A 23,209-nucleotide genomic window follows, 5' to 3' on the forward strand; every position below is an offset into this window, starting at 1 on the left:
TTAGAATCGGGAGAAGACTCTTGCTACGATCGTTCATTGCTGCAGTTCTCGGTGATCCCACTTCGATTCGCTCGATTCCGCTCTCTACACCGCGCCGCTTTGAGCGCAGCTGCAACGTGCTTTATGTCGTTTTGAACGCACTACGCGTTTCCAACGCATGCACATGAAAAATCTTTGCCAGTGATGTAGGAACTAGTTCAATATAAACCAACGACCAACAGTTTTCAGTGTTAGGATTTTGCTATTTTCGTTCTTGTGGTTGGAGCGGTTTTACTATGTATTCATCTTTAATCGAGCCAAAGCAATCTGAAGCCTGGTGCAGTTGCGTAAGGGGCTACACTCGAAGCGGTGTGTGGAGCGTAGCTGTCAGGAACGTTGTGGAACCTTTGCTAACACCACCCATCGCTGCGAGTCGCGACGATCCCACCTCGATCCCAACTGCTAGCTTCACCGCGCCGCTTCAAGCACTCCCGATTACATAAGCTTCATCAGACTTCATGACGTTTTTATATATTGGTAGTATATTTTATGTTGCTCTTCAGATGCTTCGTTTTATTCAGGTAATCCAACTGCTTATTGAAGATATATCGTCAAGATAACTTCTGAGCGTTTTATTTCTCGTCTGAAAAATGGATCTAGTGGACCCAGCTACTGGTAGGAGCTTTCCTCAAAGATGCTTCTAGAATAATACATTCACGCTTCTCTCAACTATTCATTCGCCATTGACTTTGCTATAGCAGTTCTAGTCGAAACAACTTGACTTCTTGTACTAATTGCTTTCAAACCGGTTCAGCGAGACCAACTTTCAAAGGCAACGTATTACGAAAGTGACAATGTCGGGTTCTCCGTAGAGAAATGCAGAGCAGGGGAGGGGGTGTAGATTCTGAGTATGAACGTATCCCCATTCCATTTCCCACAATAGTCTTGAGAAACGGCGCATGTTCCTACGAGGTCCGTCAAAAACGCAGTACCGTTGTGCACGCGCCACATCCACGAACGAGCGGTTTGAAGACAATGAGGTCTGTTCTACAGTCTGTTAGTAAGACCAATAAATAGGTTGCTGACAGAGAGCTTGTACAAGTGTGTACAGCCTCCTAACGTACCTCGCACGAACAAACGTTTCCCCGGCCCATATTTGCGATATGGAGGAGCCGGACCCTCCTCAGCTCAAGGGAGTCTAGCTCATGGGGTGCAGGTGAAGTGATGAGAATCCTTTCATCAACCGTCCAAAAGTGAAGGAGGTCCCTTCGCCAACCGCCCAAATAAGAAAAACGAAGGGGTCGAACACTGGCTCCCACTATCGCATCTGTGCCTGCGCAGTTTTTCAGGATTAAGGGAAATTGAGCTCAGCGGTCTAATCGAAACTTGCGATTGCCCCACAGCGAGCTGCTTAGGCAATTGCACCGCAACTAAGGTTGTATTGACCGGAGTGTTAGCGCCATTCTGTTGCGTTTCCGAGTGAACAAACCTGACTTTAATCACGGTCAACATAGTCGAACACGGGGAGGCCGGACCTCAATCATCACACCCCAATCATCTGTACAAGATGACATATGTCTATCTTTTTGTGTAATCAATGTATTCCACAGCGTTACTAATAAGAGTAATAGCATATTGATAAGAAAAGAAGGGGCTCGGTTGATGGATCACGAATATTGGCGTGATTATACTCACTTCCTCTAATCACCCTTGAGAAACGGATCTCGAGTTCGAATTTTCCTACGAGGTATGACACAACACACTACACTTCTGCACCCACTAATCACACGCGCCACAACTGTGAGCGAGCGGATGAAAGTGGTTCAGGTTCACTCAGCAGTCTATTCAAGCAGAACGAATGAATAAGCTGCACAGGAATGGAGCATTACAAGGTGCTTCATTGGAAAATTCGAACACGAATACAGCTTTTCAGAACAATTAGAGAGAAATGAGCTTGACTACGCACATACTCAATCATCATCATCACTCATAGACACGTATCCCTAGCTTTTCGTGGAGAGATCCCAACATTGTGAACTTCGTGGTAAATTGCTTTTGACTTGCTGACCTTTCATTTGCCGTAGATACGTTATATTAGCGTAGGTTGGGAGAATTACGTCTGCCAGCACATTTTTTGTGTTTCAGCAGAGAGGCATCATAAACGAGGTGGCTCATGAGTGAGTCATGTTTCACACTTGCTAATAAAAATGCCACCTCCTACAGCACTATTTCTTATTTGGCACAGTCTGCTGAAATGTTGAAAACGACCGCAGGTCTTGTGCAGTTGCGAAAGCGCTTCCGCTGGGAACGGCGAAAGTGGAGGGTGGATCCAGCGATTGCGATCGAGATGAGACTTTCGCTAGTTCTGTAATCCCAGTGGATTTAGCGGTCTCACTGCTGTCTCCACCCTCCACCTTCGAGCGCAGCTGCTTACGCAAATACACCAACGTCAATTCGTTTGGTTCCACTCTACACTTACTGTAACTTTTCCCAGAAGAAGAACGTGCGTGCTTTGGTGTTATTCGTCCGGTCCGTTCGTCCTTGTCGCGTACTCGTCGTTCGAAAAACATTTCGGACACCGTCGACAGAGTCATTGCTGGTTGCGAAGAATTTGTCACTCAAGACGAGGTTAGTTATTTCTCCACAAATCATCAATAAAGTAATAAACGGTTTTGAATTTTGAAAAAATGTGCAGCCGGGTCAAAACGACCTGATATGTAGATACAGACTTCCATTCTAGCTAGAGAACGATAGTTATAGCTAAGTAGTAGATATCTAAGCGTATTGGAAAAGGAACGATCAAAGCTGTGTGCTTTATCCTTTGCGCTTGTGCTTTGGGTTGTAGATTATGAGAAAAGAGAACAGATTCGACCCACAAGTCATGATCGGGACAAAGATGGCTACCTTTTCTGCGCTATGCGCTCATTATTGAGGTATTCAGAATGTAGGGAGAGTCCACGAAATTATACTCAAGTTCACCTACATACATATATACACCGCAACGGCTATTTACCTGCCCCGATATTCCCCGATATATTTACCTGCCAATAGAAACAATAATATTCGTGGGACCGAGTGCAAGCGTGACGCCATCGCTTTCGCACTATCTCTGCTTTGCATTTGCTTCCTCTTCACTTTGCTACGTCCTAATCGCGTTCACTCGATTGAACATTATCGGCGCCGATACACATCACTAGAAGTTCAGTCATTTGAGTTGTTTCATTTCAGATTATGAGGGGTCTGGATACAGCATTTGAAAAGCTTTCTGTTGTTCCCGCGTTACGAATCCCAAGTAAGTTCCATAACTTTGTAAAGATTTGGTGAAAGGTGAACGTGAGCCTATACAATGACTTTTGAGGCTAGCCGAAGTGTCACTTTAGTGTTTTTGTGCTCCGAAACAGGTTTGGTGCCGTAAGAGCTTGGAGGGTTAAAAGGCGATTTCCAATCATCGACTGCAGTCGCAGCCTAGCGAACCTCTTACCAACCCTGCTTCACCAGGTCTTTAAAGGCAGCGTATCACCAAACTAACGATGTTTGGCACTTTATAGGCAATTATAATGTTCGAGGAGCAGGCTTCAGCCCCCCCCCGCTCGATCTCCGCAACCCTCTCTTCCTTTAATTGTTAAAAGACATGGGAAACGGCGTTTGTCTTTACGACTCACGTGTAAGCGCTCCATCCCTGTGCACGCACAGCGTCCAGCAAGTGAAATCAATGAAGTCTCCTTAGCAGCCTATTCAAGTAAAACAGGCGAACGCTGAGAAAAGCGGTGCTTGCATAGGGAGTGATGCGTTTTCACGTAGCTCATAGAAACAAACGCCGTTCCCACAGAGTTTTTCAGCATGACTAGGTGGAATTGAGTGGGATCACACTCATACTCATAATCTGCATCTTGGACTCTATATTTGCCCACAATGGCCCCAACATCGTCAGCTTCGTGATGCGTGCCTCTCTTCGGTACTTCACAATTCGCAATTTAAGAGTACGAACAAAACACTTGAGGGCATCGCCTCAACTCAGACCAGATGTTTTTTGTGTTCTATGAGACAAAAATAAAAACACGGGAATAACTTCTCTAGTAAGAACTACAGTTGTGCAGGTGTAGAGAACGAGTTCGATGCTACAGTGTTTCCTTTAGCCAATTAGAACTCACTCAGTACATAAAGGTACTTTGAGAGTTGTACAGTAACTTCACGACAGGAATTTCGCCATTCTACATGAACCTCATCATTGACGTGAAGAGGGGGGTCCGACAGGGTGATACAATTTCACCCAAAATATTCACAGCCACCCTCGAGAACGCAATGCGAAAGTTGGAATGGGACGACATGGGGGTGAAGGTTGATGGTCGGCAGCTACACCATTTGCGCTTTGCTGATGACATCGTACTGATAACACCTAGCATCAGCCAAGCGTAACGAATGCTGACCGAATTCGACGAAACATGCGGATGCATCGGTCTTCAGCTGAATCTACAAAAGACGATGTTCATGCCGAACGGATGGATCTCGGCCCCATTCACGCTCAACGGAACGAGCATATCTGAATGCACCAGGGATTCGAAAATCTCTCCTACGTCAGCGATCGAAGATCAGAAACGTCGCCGCGTTTGCCAAGGAAAGTAAAATAAGGTGGGTCGGACACGTAATGCAACCGACAACCGCTGGACCAGACCAGAGCCGTGAGCGACTGGGTTCCCCGCGATATCAAGCGCACTACAACAGGAAGACAGGAAGACCGCCGACCCGATGGTCAGATTTCTTTACGAAGTCCTTGAAAGAAAAATGTGATGCTCTTCGTGTCTCACGCGAAAGGAGGAACCACTGGGCTACTCTGGCACGCGATCGGGACAAATGGAAGAATTACTGGCGCCCGCTCGACCAGTTCGAAGATCAACGGAAGTCAAGGTGATCAAGCCAATTAGAAACCTTTTTTTCGGTAGAAAGTCCAATGTTTGTTTATTATCAACGACGAAGATTGAAGTTTCTTGGCGGGAGTATGCTGTATATTTGCTGCTCATCTGATCCCATCACACCCAATGACTTCAACAGGATGATCTGTGCTAGCTAGAGGTGCAGGACTGCAACACTAACCCTGCCACTTTGCACTCCATTGCCGCCCTACATGCGACATTGAAAATGACTTGACTTACTTAACTTAATCGGCGGGCTGATGTCATCGCCTGACGCGATTACCCGCATCTTCGCCGAGGTGTGCCGTCCTTGAACACAGCTCTGCCCAACCTTCTCGATCGTCTGCGAGAGCTTGCACAGAATCAATCCATTCGTCGCTGTTCCATATTCTGCGAAACCTTACGTCTCGCCTGAACTGCCTATCCACGCCGAGTGTCCTCAAGTCCTCTTTCACCACCTCAGTCCAGAACTTCCGTTTTCGTCCAGGTGGTTTCTTCCAGCTCGAACCCGACGAACTCCTGAGAACTCGTTGAACAAGGCGATCTGCCGGTCTCCTCAATATATGACCAAAGAAGCGAAGACGATTTACTTTAGCCACTTTCGATGGCGGTACAAGATGGTGGTGTCTTCCACTTGTCATCCGCCGGTATACCACATCAATTTCTGCGTAAAGATCTTCATTGTGACATACCCTAGGCCAAAACTAGCCAAGTAGCTGTCTAAGCAGCTTTCGTTCCGTGCAGTCAAGCCTCTCCATAACTGTTGATGGTGCTGCCCAAGTCTCCGATCCGTACATCATGATGGGGCGAATTGCGGATGGGTAGACTCGCAGCTTGACTTCGTTGGTGATGGGGGTCGACCACAGGCATTTCGTTAAGGAGTTAAATGCAGAAGTGGCCTTAGCGCATCTTTGCTGAACACCTCTCTCGTAGCTGCCATTGTTCTTCAGCGTACAGCCTAGGTAACAGAAATCATCGACGAGTTCTATCGGTTGTCCGTCCACCCTGATTCCCGTTCGTGGTCTCGAAGAAATCCACATCTGCTTGCATTTATCAGAGCGTAGACGTAGTCCATAGGTTGCAGCCAGCTTCGATACAAGGTTGACAACATGCTGAAGTTTCGTACTGCTTTCCGCGAATATAACAATATCGTACTCGAGGTCAGTCAAGGGGCACCCTGATGGTGCTAAGACAATGTTGATAGGACACTGGCCGGTTCTTCGCATAATGTCGTCGATTGCGAAATTGAACAGGAAAGGTCCTGCCATTGCCCCTTGTCTTACTCCAGTTACCATTTCAAACGGTGTTGTACATCCAGCTGGTGTTCGAACTGCAGCAGTTGTTCGTTGATTCATGTCATCAACCAAGGAACGAACTTTCGTGGTACTCCATCGGCGGCGCGCGTTGAGAAGAGGCCTCGGTGAGGAGAGTCGAACGCGGCTTCAAAGTCCAGAAACGCTAGTTGCATTGGCTTCGAATACCGCTGCCAGATTTCGATCACTCTCCTGACGATGAACACCTGGTCAATCGTAGATCGGCCAGGACGAAAGCCAGCTTGCTCGTCGCGCGTTGTTTCTTCGCGACGTTTAATGAGTCAGTCCAGGATAATGCGCTCCAGTACCTTGTACGTAACACGCAGCAAAGAGATTCCTCGATAATTCCTGAGGTCCGTGACGGATAACGTCTTGTGGAGGGGAATTATGATAGCGTGTCTCCATGAATCAGGTATCCTTTCGTCTATCCATATTGAACGGATGATCCTTGTCATTTCACGAATCCCAGACGGAGGAAGATATTTTAGCATTTCTGCGCTAATCCCGTCTTCTCCACCAGATTTTCCATTCTTCATTTTTTGAATACAGACCAGGACCTCCGACGCAGTCGGTGGCTCCTCGTTAACCGCATATGTCGGTCTATAAACGTGTTCGAGTTCAGGAGCTGACGGTGCTAGCCGGTTCAGCAAGGTCTTGAAGTGTTCGTTCCAAATTGGAAGGGTTGCTTCACCGAGAGCTACCCCATTGGCAGTGTTGAGGACAGGGGAACATCTTTTCATTTTGCCGCTATACTGTTTTAGTAGAGCATAGGCTTTCCGCGGGTTCTTGTCCTTCCACGCCTTCCCAAACTCCATCGCTCTTGACGTCCACTCGTTATCGCGGTCTTGTTGCAGTTGACGACGCAGCTTCCTTCTGAGACGCTTTTCCTGGTTGAAGTCACCAGCGCTGCGCGCGACTCATACAGAATTGTATGTGGGTTTTGTTTCCGCAGGTGCAAAAGCAAACTTCTTCCACGGCAATAGAACCGGGAGCATTTCCCTTGCAGCGTCCTGGATGCACTTTGTGAAAGAATCCGCATCGCTCAGCTTCTTCCTGGTCCGGTGCTCCACACGGAACGATACCACGATAGACACACGTTGGCGGAATTTTGTTCTGCATTCATCGTCTTTCAAACCTGCCATGTCGATTTTCGGTTGAAGAGGAACTCCTCGGTTTCTCTTGTGGAACTGTATTCTGAAGCTGAGAAGAATTGAACGGTGGTCAGAGTCGAACGCGACATCCCAAACATCTCTAGATTTTCGGATATCTGACTGAGGAATGTTCCTCGCCAGAACGTAGTCGAGCTGAAGCTTAAGAGTCCTCATCTTCCGCCTGCGCTGCTTTTTAGGCGTTAAAAAGGTTTACCCCTGCCACGTGAGCTGATGGCGTCGATGATTCTTCTTAAACGTGGAAGCGATGATGAGGCTCGTCTGTTCGCACAAGTCGACCAGACGGTCACCGTTGTCCGACGTGCGCTTCGCTGCATAGTACTATTTTCCTAGCACATCGGATTGCTGTTCGAGTCCCATCTTCGCATTTGCGTCGATTCCGACAATGACCACCTGCCGGCTTGGTATTTTAGACATAAACGCATTGAATTCATCATAGAAGGCGTCTTTACTGTTGTCCTCCGCGGTTTCCGTAGGTGCGTGAGCACTTACGATCCAGAGTTTACGCCTTCTGCGATCCCGCAGACGTAGAAAGACGCATCTAGACGACGTTGAGCCAAACTCCTCCACCAGGTTCTTGTAATCGTTCCTCACAGCTATCGCGCAGCCACCTACTTTGTTCTCATCAGCATCGCCGCAGTATATGGTGTAATTTTCGATGCTGATGACCGATCCCTCATGCATGTTTCCTGTAGTGCAGCAAAAGGCACACAGAGATATCGCAGAAGTCTGGATAGAGCGGCTTGTTGGAGTTCACTCGATAGTTCGGCAGTTCAGCGTAACGAATGGTTGTTGCCAAAGATTCCATGCTCCCTTCAGGCAGTTGACCTTTCAGGTTATGGGCTTTGGCCGTGTGCTGGACGACAGCACCTTTTTGCAATGTATGGGAAGCTTTCGCCATATAACAGTGCAGGTTATATAGCTCGTACGTTCCCAATGCGTACACTCGAACGCCTGATTGCGTTTAGTTAAAGCAGGGCCACCACGCGCAGATAGTAATCAGACTCGTACATGCGGCCCCACATTGAAAATATGTACTTTAAATCTTAAAATTGGCTAGTAATGGCGTTTGCAACAAATAAATATTGCAATAGCTGTATTTTTTTGCCTTATAAGATATATGACCTAAAATTAGGAAGTCCTGCATTTGCTGGTACTCTATGTGCTTGACTGGACTGAAGTGTGAAGCGTTAATAGAGGCACAAGTATTAGCGTTTATTCGCGACTAGCAAGGACCTGAGCCAAAATTGAGAAATAGGAGACACGGGCGTTTCATAAGAAAAGGACTGAAAAAAAAAATGTTGTGGAGGCCGTCCGCGTTATATGCAAAGCTGTCAACTAAGTTCAATTCTTGTGTTTATATTTTTTGTCTCTGATCCTTTATCTGTTTTCTTTTGTGCAACTTTGCTTTTACCAAAAAAAAGCGTTTGTTTAATAAAAGGAAACAAGAATTAGTGGAGACATGAACTGCGTGCTTCCAGAAGTCACCAAAGTCGGCAAGAGAATATTGTCGATTTTTTGTGGAAAGATGCAGGTTCCCTCTGTTCACGAACAAGGTTTTATTTTTTGTTCATTTATTTATTGTAAAGAACCGGACGATTCCCGGTGTTTTATAAAAGATATTTCCAGAGCTGGAGAAACTTTGCCTTGAAAATTTGTCGCTGGCTATCAAGCGCTACGAGGAAGTTCGAGAATATGAAATTGTAGATGTTTCGGTATGTATATGTGAAAACTTAGGGAGGTCCAATTGCGTCGTGCACTCGCGTGACGTTGGCTACGTAACCCAACGCTAGTGAAATTTTTTTATATTTTGGTAATTCCTGGGTTCAATTGATACTACATTCATGCTATATTACGCACTTGTGAATGTAACCTTGACTCAGTCTTTCCTCTCATAACTCATGAACTTCGGCATGCAAAAATGGGCAGAAGTGTAAAGTTTTGTATATCCCATGCTTGATATACAAAGTGTTCCGAAATCCTCCTTTTTTGGACGGTTTTTAAAGGTGCATCATTCACTTTTGAACGGTTGACGAAAAGACCCGCTTCACTTTTGGACGGTTGGCGAAGGGATTCTCATCAAATGAGTTGCACCCCATGAGCAAGACCCATTTCGCTTGAGGAGGGCCCGCATCCTCCCTATCGCACCTATGTATAATACACCATTAATGTTATTTTAATTTCTATTTACTATTTTAATTTAGTAAATTTCAGTGCACAATACCAACAAGGAATGACAGAAGCTGTGAAAAGGTTCTTAGTACCATTTTCGAAGAATCCTCCATTCACCTGCTGTAGCAACACGTTGAGATAGAAAGAAACATTTGTTTTGATTCTAAGTACAGTTGTAGTTTGTCTGCATTTTCTTCTAGAATAGCGGCAACCGTCTCTCTCCAGAAGACACATTTTCAACATGGAGTGCAAACACATCACAACTGCTCTCGGAAGACGTAAGCCATTATATTATACCTTCCTAAATTTTTTACTCCATAACCTCAGAGAAAGGAATGTAATGCTCTGCTTTTTCATAGGGATCTCTTGGATTTGGATCATACTGCTGTTTCTCTAGCCAGGTTAAGAAGTTTTTTTCTGGAATTTCTGGTTCATTTGTGGAATTTTTGTTCATTTAAGTCATCATCAATCACCTCTTCGCTACCGACGGTTTATCCTTACCCGTTACGATCATTGTCGTCCTGCAGTATCCAAGACACAGAAGGCCTAGACGAATTTCCTGAGAATTTCGTGTGTAAGGTTGGCGAAGGGACTCTTATCAACGTGCCGTGTCGCTTATTCTCATACAAGCGTTTCATGTATTTGAGAATTTACCACCAGTTGAAGAAGAGCTGCCTATAACACCACCACTCAACAAGAGAAGCGAAGGAAGACGTGCACAACGTCCGAAAGGAAAGAATGTATGTTTTCAGAACTTTTCTCATCGTACGTTAATACTCTGTGCAGAAATCATTTTACATTTCCTTTTAAAGGTTTGATGTATTGTGCGCAATGCTCAGTGGTTTGTCCTTTCACGCTTTCACGTGAGACATAAAGAGCATCGAATTTTTCTTCGAAGGACTTTGTGAAGAAGACGGACCATCTGGTCGACAGTTTTCCTGCGGTCCCACATAAAATCGCGTAAAAACCATTCGCTCACGGCTCTGGTCCAACGATTTTCTTTGAAGCGCATCACGTGTCCGCCCGCATTTTGATTTTGCTTTCCTTGACGAATGCGATGGCGTCCCCAATCTTCGATCGCTGACATAGGATAGAATTTGGAATCTCGCCCATCCTCTTTCAATTGAGCATTCAATGACGCACACCGCAATTTCATTCCGCTTAAGAAACCTAAGCACTTCCCACTTCTAAGAAGTGCCTAGAAGCGTAGGTCAAAGCAGGAAGTACGGTGGTATTTAAGAGCCTGGTCTTTCTGGTCTTCTTTTCTACATCATCGACGATTTTGTGCGCTTTCCACGCCGCTCGTTTCCTCCTGCTTCGGGGATCAAGTCGTTCCTCATATTCATTTTCCGAACTAGCTAAAGGTAGCTGAGGGATTCCGATATGTTCCTTCCGTTGAGCATAAAAGGGTCATCTGAAACCGTTTTGCGTCTTTTACACGCATCTACATTCTTCGTCGGATTTTGGTCACCATTCGTTCCGTCTGGCTGGTGCTAGATGTTATCAGAACGATGTCATCAGCAAAGCGCAAATGGTGTATCTGCCGGCCATCAACCTTCACTCCCATATCGTTCCGTTCCATCCATTTCCTTTCCAGGTTTCGCACTGTTTGATAGTGGACACTTCTCGATAGTGGACACTTTAGGTGAGATCACTCTCTCGGACCCTTCTCAATGTAGATGATGGTATGCTTGTAGAATGGCAAAGTTCCGGTGATGAACTTACTGTACAGCTCTTGAAATATCTTTATGTACTGAGTAGGAGCACCTAGATTGTAGCTTCTGTCTCAACTGACCCGAATGCCTTTTTTAGTTCAATGAAGACTAGACATAGTGACATCTCTTCTCTCGTAGTACCTCAATGAGTTTTGAAACAATATGGACGTGGCCTATCCTGCTGAATCCTTTTCGAAACCCTGGTTCCCCGCGGTGCTGCTCTTCGTCTATCACTTTTTCAAGCCTGTTAAGGATAACTCTTGTGAAGAGCTTGTAGATGATGAGCAGAAAGCAGATTGCGCGATAGTTGCCGATGTCATGTGGACCCTTCTTATATATAAACACAGTCTTGCTGGTCTTCCACTGTTCAGGAATTTTGCATTCCGACAGGTAACAGCTAACATTTCTGCTCTTCTCTCTTTAAGTTCCTCTCTTATCGCATCTTTGCAAAACCTTGCGGGCTCGCACGTGAGTTTTTGGTTGCTCGTGGCTCGTGGTGCTAAATGCTGGCGTATTAGCTCAAGAGTTTCAGGCAGCGCATCTTTTGGTGGTTCTAAAACTATGACCATTCCTGGTGCAGACGAGGCGTTCAAGGGCGTTTTTCAACATACAGTCTAAATAACAGAACTCATCCACGTGTTAAATAGACTGTCCATCCAACCCTGATTCCGGCTCGGGAGACCCACATCTGCTTGCATTTATCAAGGAGGAGTCGCAGTCCGTAGGTTACAGCTAATTTGGAAACGATGTTATTAACAAATTGTAGCTTCGCGCATATTATTACATCTTCGGCGTACCCGACATTCACCAAGGGACGTGCAGACAGTGCCAAAAAACATCAGCGGGACACTGTTCAACTGCTTTCACACTATGTCATCGACGGTAAAGTTGAACAGAAATGATCCCGCCACGGTCCCTTGTCTCCCTCTATTTTCCACTTCTAACGGTGTAGTCATCCAGATGGTGCTCTTCTATTCATGTCGTATTAGGTTTATTGTTATTATTACATTGTAATCATTTATTAGGTCTATGAATTTTCCCAGAACTCCGCCTCGGTGGGGAGAATCGGAAGCGGCTTTGAGGTCCAGAAAAGCTAACTGTAGAAGCTTCAAAGATCGCTGCCACACTTCCGTCACTCTCTTCACAAAAAATAGCTGATCAGATGTCGATCGACCAGGGCAAAAGCCGGTTGGTTCGTTGTGGGTGGTTTATTCGCGATGTTTGATTAACCGATCCAGGATGATCCGCTCCAAAACCTTGTACGTTACATGCAGCAGTGATATTGCCCGGTAGTTCCTGGGTTCCGTCACGGACATTTTCTTGCGGAGAGGAATTATGAGTGTATCTCCATTGTAGGCAAGCACCCTCCTTTGGTGTTCGTCGCATCGTCGAATCGCAGAAGGAGGAAGAGATTTCAGCACTTCTCCGCTAATTCCATCGTCTTCGCCAGATTTTCCACTCTTCATTTCTTGAATACAGACCGGAACCTCCGACTTCAGCGGTGATTTTTTTGCTGACTGGAGTGTATGTCGGCATTTTCACGAGTTGAGGGACTGACGGTGCTTGCCGATTCACCAAGGCGTTGGAATGTTCTCTTCAGATGGGCAAGGTTCCCTCCCTGACAGCGACTCATTTAGCAGTGTTTAGGGCAGACAGGACACCTCTTAATCTTGCCGCTCTACTGCCTTAGCAGAGCATATGCTTTTCTCGGGTTCTTGTCCTCCCACGCCTTTTCAAACTCCTTTCTTGACGTCCACTCGTTCTCAAAATCACGTTTCAGCTTAAGACGCGACCTCTTCTGACGCTTCTCGCGACGAATTGTACGTGGTTTTTGTCTCCTCACATGCAAAGCCGAACTACTTTCCTTTCATCAGCATCGTACCAGTAGGTAGTGTGATTGTTGGTACTAATGATGGGGCGATCCCTGATGCGTGTTTACTGCAATGTAGGAAAAGGTGGATACAGATACCGCCAAAGTCTGAACAGCGCGGCTAGTTCAAGTTCACATGACAGCAAGCGGCAGTTAAATATTACGAGACGGATGCCAATGATTCCATGTTTCCCTCGAACATTGAACCTCTCGTGAATTTTAATAGCAGCAGGCATTCTGCCCTTCATTTTCGTTTGGGTTGCGCTAGTGAGCGGGTACAGGTGACGGAAGTACGCATTGAGTGTGATAATTTAGTCTCCATCCCTAAAGATAGCTAAACAACTTTAAATAGACATATAATGCACGTCCTCGATCAATCCCTTTGGGATGCGCCTACGCGTTCAACTTCAATTCAGAATCGTTTGAGGTTTGTGAACGGGAAAAAGCCAGGCTCTACAGTAACTTACAGGTGCTAGTCAACGTGTGAAGTCAGTCTTTTCATCCTGGCAAACAAGACCAACTTATCTATCCTAAAAGGTTGGTTAGCTCCAGATCGGCTTCGAACAATCGATCGTGCAACCGCAGCCGAACATTTTGCGGTCTTCCCCTACAGCCCCCTAGCCGCCTTTAAGTAGTGCACGAAAGAAAATGTTTTCATAGGTGTTCCGTTTTTCTCCGGCTATGTCATGTAAATAAATAATTGTTTGATTTCAGGCAAATAAGACACAACAAGTAGATCAACGAACCACAAGGCGCAAAATCAAGGTTTTACCTGCGCGTTCACCGAAAGGTATGATTTTCTTTCTTTTCCAAAAGTTTATCCTCGCTACCCTAATTTCGATTTTCTATTCGTATGATTAGTTTATGATTCAAAATATCATTTCAATTTCATTTTCGCAAAATGAAGTTGCGATGCCTAAGGATTGTAATCCTCTTATATTATCTTCATAAATAAGCGCAATATTTCTTGTATTCACAGAAATTGCAAAGAAGAGAACTCGCCCAATGCTCCCTAGGGAAGCAAAGAGACGCAAGTGAAGCGAAATCTGCTAGACTTCCTGTACTTTATTGCAGAGATATCGTAAGTTGTGCTGCTCACTGTATAATTCTTCTGTTGAGACTGCTGTAATTGATTTCCTGTGATGTTGTAAACCCATTTTCATTAACTGTTAACTTGGAATACTGTTGTCGATTCTTGTTAAACGTTGGGTAATATATTTCCGTGTAGTTGTTACTCATGTTTTTTATTTTCTTTTTTCCTTGTGCCATAATAAACTGTGAGATGGAGTTACATATTGATGTACGATGGTGAGATTCACTATATTGTTCTCCTTGTTTCCGTCTTCTCGCGGAATGGAATAGTGCAAACTCTGATCCCTAAATTTGAACTGGGCCAGTTCACTTATTACTCAACTTCAAGGAAAAAGCAAAACATGATCAGACCAGTGCTTGAACGTGCTCCTCCGTTTTTAATTGCTACAGTAAAAGAACCACTCATTTTCCTTAGCTGAAGAATGACTTTATGTCGTTATGAGTATGAAGCCACACAAACCGTCCAAAGCCTAATTACAACGTTTAAATTGAAGTATGAAAAACTGTCTTAGCGGATCAGTTTACTGGTTTTGAATGGCTGGTGCGGGTGAATGCAGCTCTAGCAGCAAACTCAGAAAGGAAAGGAACCTGTCTAAATCCAATCTAGAGCTAAGCATGGAAGCAGTGGTACTACCATCTCTTTTTTCCCCAGACGTTCATATGTTCATGAATGTGATATTTTACTGTTATGCATACAAAAACTCTGTTGATGTTACTGTCAAGGATTCTGTGATTGAAAGTACTTGACTGTATTAGGCACCTCATGCATGGAAATAGCTAGGCATACTAAACCAATAAACAAATTGTTATAGTGGGTTGATCAAACGCTTATATGACTCTTCCATGCAGAGGTCGCAATCGCGTAGAACACTTGAATTAACGCAAAAAAGCCACTGGGAGTCCAGCTGTTTCCTTGTTTTGTTGTTTTGATCCATGTGGATTGTTCTATAGAGCAGTGTTAGTGTTGCTCTTATTTCCATTTTTACCGTATTTTGGCAAGAAACTGCTCCAAAAAGGCAATCTATTTTTTATAGGACATATCGGGTTGGTATTGTTCGAATAACTGGGGAAGGAGGCTATGGCAGCTCTAGTAGCGAGCTCGGAAGGAACCGGTCTAAATCCGATGTCGTTCACAGATCAACATGGAAGTGTTGGTACGCAAATGCTCTCCTTTTTGAAACTTTTTTCTCTTTGAAGTATGTAGGACGAAGTGCTCCCATATGGTGATAGAATAAGTACCTATAGTAATAATTATTCCTGAAAATAGCTAGATGTGTTGATTGGTACCTAGGTTTACATCTAGACCTCCTTCCGTCATAACATAATAGATATAGGAAAGTCTGTATGTAAGCATTGAGGTGGAGGTATCGATTTATTATTTTATTTCTTCAAAGATGATTTAAAAGAGTGAGGAAAAGATAATGTTGTAGTTCTGCAGCTATGTCGGAAATTGCAGATATGAGACTAGGTATAGATTTAGCACTTTGTTTTACACTTCTAAGCTTCGAAAATTACATTGAATATAAAAAATTCAGTGAAGTCCGTCCTTCACATTGATCTAGAAAACCAAGAACCTAAAAAGCTAAAGCCAGAAGAATTTACGAGAACTGCTGTTTATAAAACTCTGTATACAAAAATCAAAAATGAATTGAACAGAAAATGGTCCAGTATTATTGCGTATCAAGCTAACAATGCTCAGCGTTGATCAATCTTTTGGAATGCTACATGGCGTGCCTGTTTAGTTTTGAATCGAAGGGATTAATTAACAGTATTAGCTCGTGCGAGGTATACGGTGGTTAGCAGAGGTCAACTCATATACCAGATCACTCTCCTCATTCTTTTAATCGTGTCTGCCATCAATTTGCTTACCTCAGAGATTTGGAAACTTGGTTGGCTTTGAGTAATGGCGAACCATCTACTGTTCTAATATAGTGATGATTATCTATTACGTGACTACTGCGTTACAGCGACCATTATGTGTTGGTTAGTATAAGATAATTCACAGTTCCTCAAGTTTCCATCGCCCCTTCGACGACTAAGTGTCGTTAGTTATTGGTGACATCCAAATATGGCACACTTCGTCGAAGACGGGCGTCTCTTCCATCGACAAGAATCGTAACGACAGTTAACGATACAGTCGATATTTGTAAAACTCAAGACGTTGAATGCTGTCGGTCGTAATTGTTACGCTTCTCTATGAGCGCACTAAGGACAGCATGTCACCAGCACGAGATAGACTTCGCGGTGTAAACTACACGTATGAGAGTGATAACGCCCATACTTGTAGTCTCCCTAATAGTACTGAAAAAAAGACGCGAAAAAGAGCTTCACCGTTCGGTTTTTAGCATGAGATGCATTAGAAAACGAAACCTTTGGACAGGCGCCACATCCATGAGCGGACAACAATCAATTGGGTTTCCTCAGCAGTCTGTTCAAGTAAAACCAATGAGTAGACTACTGATGGATCCAAATACTCACCAATATAAAAAGGTAGCGGTCTAGCATTTTTCGCAGGGAAAAACGAAATTAAGAACGAAATTAAGGCCGTTTCCCACGCGAACGTGATCATGCTAACAATCCTAACCCTATCTCTTCCTAGAGAGATCCCAACAGCGTCAATCTCCTGTTTTTGCCGTCTCTAATAACCTCATCAACCGTAATGGCCTTCTCATATATTCTGAATATATCTTTTTTGAATATATATATATATATATATATATATATATATATATATATATATATATACTTCGCTTCAGCTGGATGTATTTGAAATTCGGCTAAACTATAAATCATCAAGAGGACAAGGTTCCTTACTTGTTTAGCAGCTCTTATATGTATTATATTATATAACGAGATTTTTCATTCGAGTGCAGTAGTTTAGTTTCTATTCAAGTGTTGTGAAATGATATCTGTTTGTATGCTAACATTTTTCAGAGACTTTTGTCTTACGAATTAGAATAGGGTACTTTTCAATGAAAAGAAGGTTTTTCAGTTCTGGAACGTATGCGATATCAAAGAGAGACAGGTCGGTTTTGCGATGTGTGCATCGTAGTTAAAGATCGACAATTCTCCGCCCATCGCAATATCTTAGCATCATGTAGTCCGTACTTTGACTCCATTCTAAAATCCACAAAAGTGACAAAAGAACAGGTGCGAGTCACTTTAGCCCATCCTCAACCATACATATGCGGTTGTTGTTCAGGTGGTTGTAAACTGTCAACATCCGAAAGCGTTTGAATTATTGCTCAACTACATGTACAGTGGTTGTGTTGTTATTGACCGCACAACTGTGGCGGAATTGCTTCGTTTAGCAAATAATTTTCTAGTAAGCTGTTTTACTAACTTTTGAAGATCTCGCATATCTTGTCTCCTGAAAGACAACGATAATCAAAATTTTAGGTGACGAAACTAAAGAATTACTGTGCTGAGTACCTCGATAGGTACTTGGACGCTGCAAACTCACTGTCAGTGCGACAACTCGCTACCAAGTATAATCTGCCATCACTATTAAAGGTCTGTTTGTGTCTTCTCTTTATTGATATGAAGTTACAGTATTTGGTACTTCGTAGCTATTATTTAACGCAGAACAATTCTTCTATTCCAGGCTGCTTCTGAGTATTTTGATGTTAATATTAATCGTTGCCTTCTCGAATCTGTTGACATTTTGAAGTATCCTATGCCGCAATTACTCAAAATTCTCGAAGATCCGAAATATCAGGATGTCATCAGTCCTGATGTTTATTTGAAGTAAGCCTTTCTGGACGGTTACTGTCGTCCAATACCAATGATAATTATATCATTTTACCACGAATACTGCCGTTGAAATTTCTGATAACGTGTTTGCGAATTTTCTTTGCGATATGAAAAAATTGTGTTATAAAATGCATTTGTCAGACTGATCGTACGATGGGTCGGTGAAGATGTTCCCAGCAGAGAATCCTCATTTCGACCGCTGCTTGAACGTTGTCGAGTATTGGATGTATCGGATAATGCCCTCGAATTTGTTCTCGACTACTCTCCCCTGTTAACTAAGAGTCAAAACTGTCGATATATCCTTCTTGGAGCGATGTTAGTTCCCATCCTCTTAGTGATCAGTTGCTGGTATTTATTTTTTCCGGACGATTGCGATGTGCCCACGGCTTTTCTGTCTTTCTCTGCCTGAAACACAATCTCTCAGTCCTTTGCTTTGTATTGCGGTGCACTTTGCGATTGTCCGGAGAAAAAATAGGTACCGACGGAAGTAGCATTTGTGCTTTCGGTACTTTTGTTGAATGAATTAATTTCTGTTTAGGCATGCCAATGCTATTCCAATGCCTAAATATGAGCAACAGTTCCTATCGCTTGCACAGCAGTTAGGAGGTGAAGCAGCAGCTGCAGCTCTTCTTGAAGCCAATGCGGCACTTGGCGCAGCAGGCGACGAGGATTACGAGAACGATTCTAGGTACCGTTTCTCACAATTTATTACCTCAAATATAAAAAATACCTTTTGACAGCTATCTCTATCTCAACTCTGCTTAATAATCTCTCACTGATCATAAGAGGATGTTCACCATGTTTTTGTTTGACGTTTTTAGAAAATATCACTTTAGTTTCCCAGTTTCAGTTTTGAACATATGGATGATGAAGAGGAAGACGAAACACCAGTAGAAGGCCAACCCAGCACCAGCACAGTTGTAGGTTTTTTTTTTCAAATTCTTTATGTTATATCTTCAACACAACCCACCCAACGGATTTTTCGCAAAAAAAAGGATGAGGGCGTTCTTCAAAGTACTTTTGATTAAGACTACAAACGAATTCGAAGATAGATAAAGAGATATTAGAAAAAAAAACTGAGAACGAATCAAATGTGATTTTTTAATCTGTTTGTTAGTACTCAGAACCCCTCTCTAATTCTTGTTTCTCTGTTTATTTTCCTCGTTCATAGAATTGACTTTAGCTGGAAACTACGTTCACCGAAGATGGCGTTGAAAAACCAAGGGTACGGCTAAAGATCAACCTTGGAGGCGTTCCTTTAGCAGATATCAATAAAAAAGGGTATGTTTGGTTCGACTGTCTATTTAATCCTCTCACTTCCCACATCCATTTGCACTTAATAATCTGAATTTAGTAGGAGCAAAGTATTACGGAAATCTGTAGGCAATTCCGCTGTAAGAAAACGAGGACGACCCCCGAAAAGAACTGACGAAAATGAAAGTTGGTCTACGCATTTACTAGATTTTGTTGCATTTCAAAGATCATTTTGTTCTTAGTTTTACCTATGGTGGACGATGATGACGTCGATGGTGTGTATGCTACTTCATCGCTTACTGGGGCAGTAACGTATACACAGGAAGATGTCATTGACCCAGAAGAAGTAGAAGATGGAGAAGACGTCCACGTGGATGGGGGACTTCATGCTTGCAAATTTTGCAAATTTGCGACCACTTCAGTTGAAGTATGGCGTATATTAATTCAGCGCGTACCTATTTTTTGTACTGTATAGACAGAGATTGTGAATATCGTCTTCTTTTATGGGCGGATAAAGAGCGCAAAGATGACTTTTTTCAGGAAGTTGAGAAACATCGTGCTCGTCAGCATAATCGCAATACGGGATATCTCTGTCAATTATGTGAGTTCGAATCAACGTGGAACAAAACGTTCTATGAGCACTGCAGAGAACACTGGGTCAGATAGCTTCCATTACGAACTTTGGCCTGAAGTTTTCCCATATCGACGTTTTTTAGACTCAAGCTCCGTATACATGCGACCAGTGCCCGTTCGTATCTAAAGATAACCTTCAGGAGCTCCTGGCTCATCGCTTATCACATAGTATGTGCTTTTGCTGACTCAGAAGAATTCTTGCATGCTGATATCATTTCATTTGTTTCTAGCTACTGAAAGGTTCTTCAAATGCCTTGAATGTGGTTTTCGGGCTCGATCCCGTACCCAGCTCTGGGCTCACGAACGTATGCACAGTAGTCTTGATGAGCGACCTCTACATTGTGAAGAATGTGGCCGTGGATTCAACACCCATACAGCGTTGGAAATGCACTTTTCGTCGCATGATGAGCCGAGGTAAGGTGTAAGACAATTATTCAGTTCCAATGTGTTTAGTATTGTTGTTACTTGAAAACAAAAACTGTTTGTCTAGAACTTTTATATTGTCCTCTCTACCACCTATCCCCTTTCTTGTAGTAATTTAGGCATAAAAGTATGTGGACAGTAAGGCTGCTATGGTGTGGTATATCTACAAATCTATACACCAAATAGAATAGCTTCTTCTGCTGCTAACTTTTTTTCGAATTTCATTGTTGTCAGGTCTTTCGTATGTGAAGATTGTGGATTTGCTACTGCTAATTCTGATCACATGACGACTCATCGAAGGCAGCACACGGGTGATATGTTCTACTGTCATATTGGCAAGTGATTTCACTTCTTTTCAACTTCCACTTCCCTCCAATCCGATTCATCTGGGAAAATTCCTCGGAGGATTTTCCTACAAATAATTATTTCCACCAAGTCAACGTCTTTCAGAAGGCTGTGATTACTCATCACCAAAGAAAAGTCAATTGGCAGCACATCTTCGGACCCATATGGCTGTCAGAGCTCATATGTGCAAGGTCGGTTTTTTTTTTGTTTCCTTTTGTTCTTCATGACGTGTGCTATCTCCTTGAGTTACTTCGTTCAGATCTGCGGCAGAGGCTTCATTGAAAAATCTCATCTTGTACGGCACGAACGTATTCACCTTGAGGACAAGCCATTTAAGTGTGATGCTTGCGACTATGCGTCCAGCCGACGGGACAAACTTAAGGTGCTGATAGTTTGCATTGAATGCATTCTGCCATTCAAGTAATCAAACCTATTACTGAGAGGTTAACGAAAGATCTTTTTTATGGTTTTATCCCTTCATTTCTTTTTATTTATGGGAAAAATAAGCAGATTGTAGTATGTGCGTGTCTCGATGAACCAACCTTTCAATTTTATTATTTATTTATGCTTAAAAGTGGATAGGAGCATAGTTATCGGATCTCGTTAATAATATTGATCCTTACATTTATTCGAGAATAACAAAAAATATTTGATATGTACCAAAAAGTCTCGCATCTAAGAACATATAAGTTTCAATCTTTTTTTGTACTAAATCAAAATCACCGTATTCAGGGTATGAGGTAAATCTGTATCTTATAAGCTTTATTACAGGAACATATACTCAAACATCATAATGGCACTACAGCGAACAAATCACAGAGGCGTCGTTATCGCCGCGCAAAACAGCTGGCTGCACTTGCTGCTCAAGTATGCTGAGCTATACTCAGAAGTGAATTTCTTCTCTCCATTTCCTTTTTTCATCCCTTCCACAGTTGCAGGATAGAACTGCACCTCCAGAAGCCATGTTCCGTCCTATACCTGCGAATGAGTCGGTGTCTCAGTGGGCAGAATCGCAGAGTTTCCAAGTCTGTGGTCATTTTCATTTCTTTTCAGTTTTGCTGGATTTTCAATATCCAGCTTAATTATTGCCTTATTTAGAGCGAACAACAATACTCCCCTCAAAATTCTCAACAGCAAATATCAGGAACAATCGTAGGACAAGCAGGGACTTCTCAGCCAATCGGGGGATTTTCTCCACTGCAACGCCCTTACTCAGAAGCGAACCCAGCCCCTCCCCAACGAGCCCTTTCGCCTGGTTCAATGTCGATGAGGAACGTTCACTTGAGAGGTGCCGACTCCCCGCTCATGCAGAAGAACAATTTAACGGGATTAAATGATACACCATCATTGATAACACCAGTTCCTGTGCCGAGGTTTGTTATTAAGTTCATCACTTCTCTTATATTGTTTGATATTAGTGGGTGTTCCTTGTTTAACTATGGAACAACTCGCCCATTCACGCGACGAGATAGTATTTTAACCAGAATAAATCACTTCCAGGTTATGCGCGAAAATTTCAGAGCTTCAGCATGTTGGAGCATCTTTTTTATGCTCTAGGTGTGATGATTGAATGAATGAAATGCAGACAGTAGATAACTTAATCGACTACAAAAAGTTCAGAACCATTACGTGAGAAATACTGCAGAGTCGTATAGAATCTGCAAAACATTGCGCGTAGAAGAGCAATAGGATAAGATAATCGACTAACTGTTTTCTAGTTAAGGGTGGATTTAGTTGGTGGTCTAACAGCTCGGTCTACTCCGCCGTTCTCACCATTGTACAAAGAAGCTTCTGAGCTGCGCAAGCTGGGAGTACGCCTAAATTGAAGAGTGAACATGACTGGTTGATTGATCACCATACGAGCACATAATTGGAAGGAAAAGAGTTAAACTTTTGTTTCCTCAATTTATTCTCTCAATCTACCCCCAGGGCTTACTTGCAGCTAATATTTTCGATGTTTTATCTCGCTCTTTCTACATCTACTACATGCCACTGTTCCATGTCTCGCATTTTTTGATGCGCTAGCCTATCTCTATCTCTTTCAGTGCCAGTAAACTTTTTTCGATAGTATAAATAGGAATGGAGTAATGCAATTCTTAGCGTGGAAATACTCATGGCTCGTCTACTACTCAGTCCAACAAGTCCCGTAGCTATCGTAACCACCCTACCATTTGTCAGCCTCCATAAATGGGGAAAATAAACGAGTATATAATACGTTGTTTCATTGAAACGTAACAAAGGGCATCTGTTTTCAGGTCTCCTCATAACCATTCGGATCCATTTGGGATGAGTACACCTACGGATTTAAATCGACCAATGAGCTTACCTCCCTACGGCCAAATGCAGCAGCCTCAACAACAGAATGGTCAGCAACAGCAACAAAATTCTAGTCAATGGTTGTGGTGAAGTAACGCCTTTACTCTTGCGCATCACTATCCCTAAGCATTGGTCAAGTTTTTCACCTGTATTGAAACAGCTTGCATGTTACATTTCCGGCAAAGGTGGGACGATGTCCTTGATTTCACATTTACATGGGTATTTCCATCAGTTATGTTTCGTTTGTATAGCGTGCTAGTTCAAT

The 23,209-nt window shown here is 43.3% G+C and overlaps 11 protein-coding genes across 12 annotated transcripts; 5 read left to right on the plus strand and 6 right to left on the minus strand.

The window, feature by feature from the left end:
- Positions 1-629: 629 nt before the first annotated feature.
- Positions 630-4,523, plus strand: RB195_003136 (uncharacterized protein; the record flags this gene model as incomplete). 2 transcript variants are annotated; one of them, XM_064200675.1, is made up of 4 exons in its annotated part: positions 630-654; positions 2,474-2,607; positions 3,208-3,271; positions 4,444-4,523. In XM_064200675.1, 4 exons carry the CDS (start codon positions 630-632, stop codon positions 4,521-4,523), a joined length of 303 nt encoding a protein of 100 aa, XP_064056556.1. The 2 variants fall into 2 exon arrangements, with proteins under 2 accessions (XP_064056556.1, XP_064056557.1); XM_064200676.1 differs by lacking the exon at positions 4,444-4,523 and adding an exon at positions 4,265-4,395.
- RB195_003137 (uncharacterized protein) lies at positions 4,399-4,602 on the plus strand (the record flags this gene model as incomplete). The annotated part of the gene is made up of 1 exon (XM_064200677.1): positions 4,399-4,602. One exon carries the CDS (start codon positions 4,399-4,401, stop codon positions 4,600-4,602), a length of 204 nt encoding a protein of 67 aa, XP_064056558.1.
- Positions 4,603-4,624: 22 nt separating this feature from the next.
- RB195_003138 (uncharacterized protein) lies at positions 4,625-4,888 on the plus strand (the record flags this gene model as incomplete). The annotated part of the gene is made up of 1 exon (XM_064200678.1): positions 4,625-4,888. The coding sequence occupies one exon, from the start codon at positions 4,625-4,627 to the stop codon at positions 4,886-4,888; it is 264 nt and encodes an 87-aa protein (XP_064056559.1).
- A 264-nt stretch (positions 4,889-5,152) lies between these two features.
- RB195_003139 (uncharacterized protein) lies at positions 5,153-5,530 on the minus strand (the record flags this gene model as incomplete). The annotated part of the gene is made up of 1 exon (XM_064200679.1): positions 5,153-5,530. The coding sequence occupies one exon, from the start codon at positions 5,528-5,530 to the stop codon at positions 5,153-5,155; it is 378 nt and encodes a 125-aa protein (XP_064056560.1).
- A 63-nt stretch (positions 5,531-5,593) lies between these two features.
- RB195_003140 (uncharacterized protein) lies at positions 5,594-6,244 on the minus strand (the record flags this gene model as incomplete). Its single annotated transcript, XM_064200680.1, has 1 exon — positions 5,594-6,244. One exon carries the CDS (start codon positions 6,242-6,244, stop codon positions 5,594-5,596), a length of 651 nt encoding a protein of 216 aa, XP_064056561.1.
- A 239-nt stretch (positions 6,245-6,483) lies between these two features.
- Positions 6,484-7,017, minus strand: RB195_003141 (uncharacterized protein; the record flags this gene model as incomplete). Its single annotated transcript, XM_064200681.1, has 1 exon — positions 6,484-7,017. The coding sequence occupies one exon, from the start codon at positions 7,015-7,017 to the stop codon at positions 6,484-6,486; it is 534 nt and encodes a 177-aa protein (XP_064056562.1).
- A 102-nt stretch (positions 7,018-7,119) lies between these two features.
- Positions 7,120-7,527, minus strand: RB195_003142 (uncharacterized protein; the record flags this gene model as incomplete). The annotated part of the gene is made up of 1 exon (XM_064200682.1): positions 7,120-7,527. The coding sequence occupies one exon, from the start codon at positions 7,525-7,527 to the stop codon at positions 7,120-7,122; it is 408 nt and encodes a 135-aa protein (XP_064056563.1).
- Positions 7,528-7,692: 165 nt separating this feature from the next.
- On the minus strand, positions 7,693-8,055 carry RB195_003143 (uncharacterized protein; the record flags this gene model as incomplete). The annotated part of the gene is made up of 1 exon (XM_064200683.1): positions 7,693-8,055. The coding sequence occupies one exon, from the start codon at positions 8,053-8,055 to the stop codon at positions 7,693-7,695; it is 363 nt and encodes a 120-aa protein (XP_064056564.1).
- Positions 8,056-8,899: 844 nt separating this feature from the next.
- RB195_003144 (uncharacterized protein) lies at positions 8,900-14,166 on the plus strand (the record flags this gene model as incomplete). Its single annotated transcript, XM_064200684.1, has 9 exons — positions 8,900-8,927; positions 9,001-9,086; positions 9,586-9,624; positions 9,744-9,821; positions 9,903-9,944; positions 10,003-10,122; positions 10,191-10,283; positions 13,843-13,918; positions 14,108-14,166. 9 exons carry the CDS (start codon positions 8,900-8,902, stop codon positions 14,164-14,166), a joined length of 621 nt encoding a protein of 206 aa, XP_064056565.1.
- Positions 12,467-12,724, minus strand: RB195_003145 (uncharacterized protein; the record flags this gene model as incomplete). The annotated part of the gene is made up of 1 exon (XM_064200685.1): positions 12,467-12,724. One exon carries the CDS (start codon positions 12,722-12,724, stop codon positions 12,467-12,469), a length of 258 nt encoding a protein of 85 aa, XP_064056566.1.
- Positions 14,167-15,298: 1,132 nt separating the features above from the next.
- RB195_003146 (uncharacterized protein) lies at positions 15,299-23,034 on the plus strand (the record flags this gene model as incomplete). The annotated part of the gene is made up of 21 exons (XM_064200686.1): positions 15,299-15,374; positions 17,213-17,370; positions 17,423-17,545; positions 17,620-17,733; positions 17,825-17,967; positions 18,115-18,288; positions 18,512-18,661; positions 18,824-18,893; positions 19,157-19,254; positions 19,328-19,413; positions 19,470-19,654; positions 19,768-19,884; positions 19,944-20,028; positions 20,091-20,274; positions 20,518-20,618; positions 20,734-20,819; positions 20,888-21,010; positions 21,400-21,495; positions 21,561-21,653; positions 21,727-22,001; positions 22,884-23,034. The coding sequence occupies 21 exons, from the start codon at positions 15,299-15,301 to the stop codon at positions 23,032-23,034; spliced, it is 2,688 nt and encodes an 895-aa protein (XP_064056567.1).
- Positions 23,035-23,209: the final 175 nt, after the last annotated feature.

Source organism: Necator americanus, chromosome IV, assembly GCF_031761385.1.
Source record: "Necator americanus strain Aroian chromosome IV, whole genome shotgun sequence".
Lineage (NCBI taxonomy): Eukaryota > Metazoa > Nematoda > Chromadorea > Rhabditida > Ancylostomatidae > Necator > Necator americanus.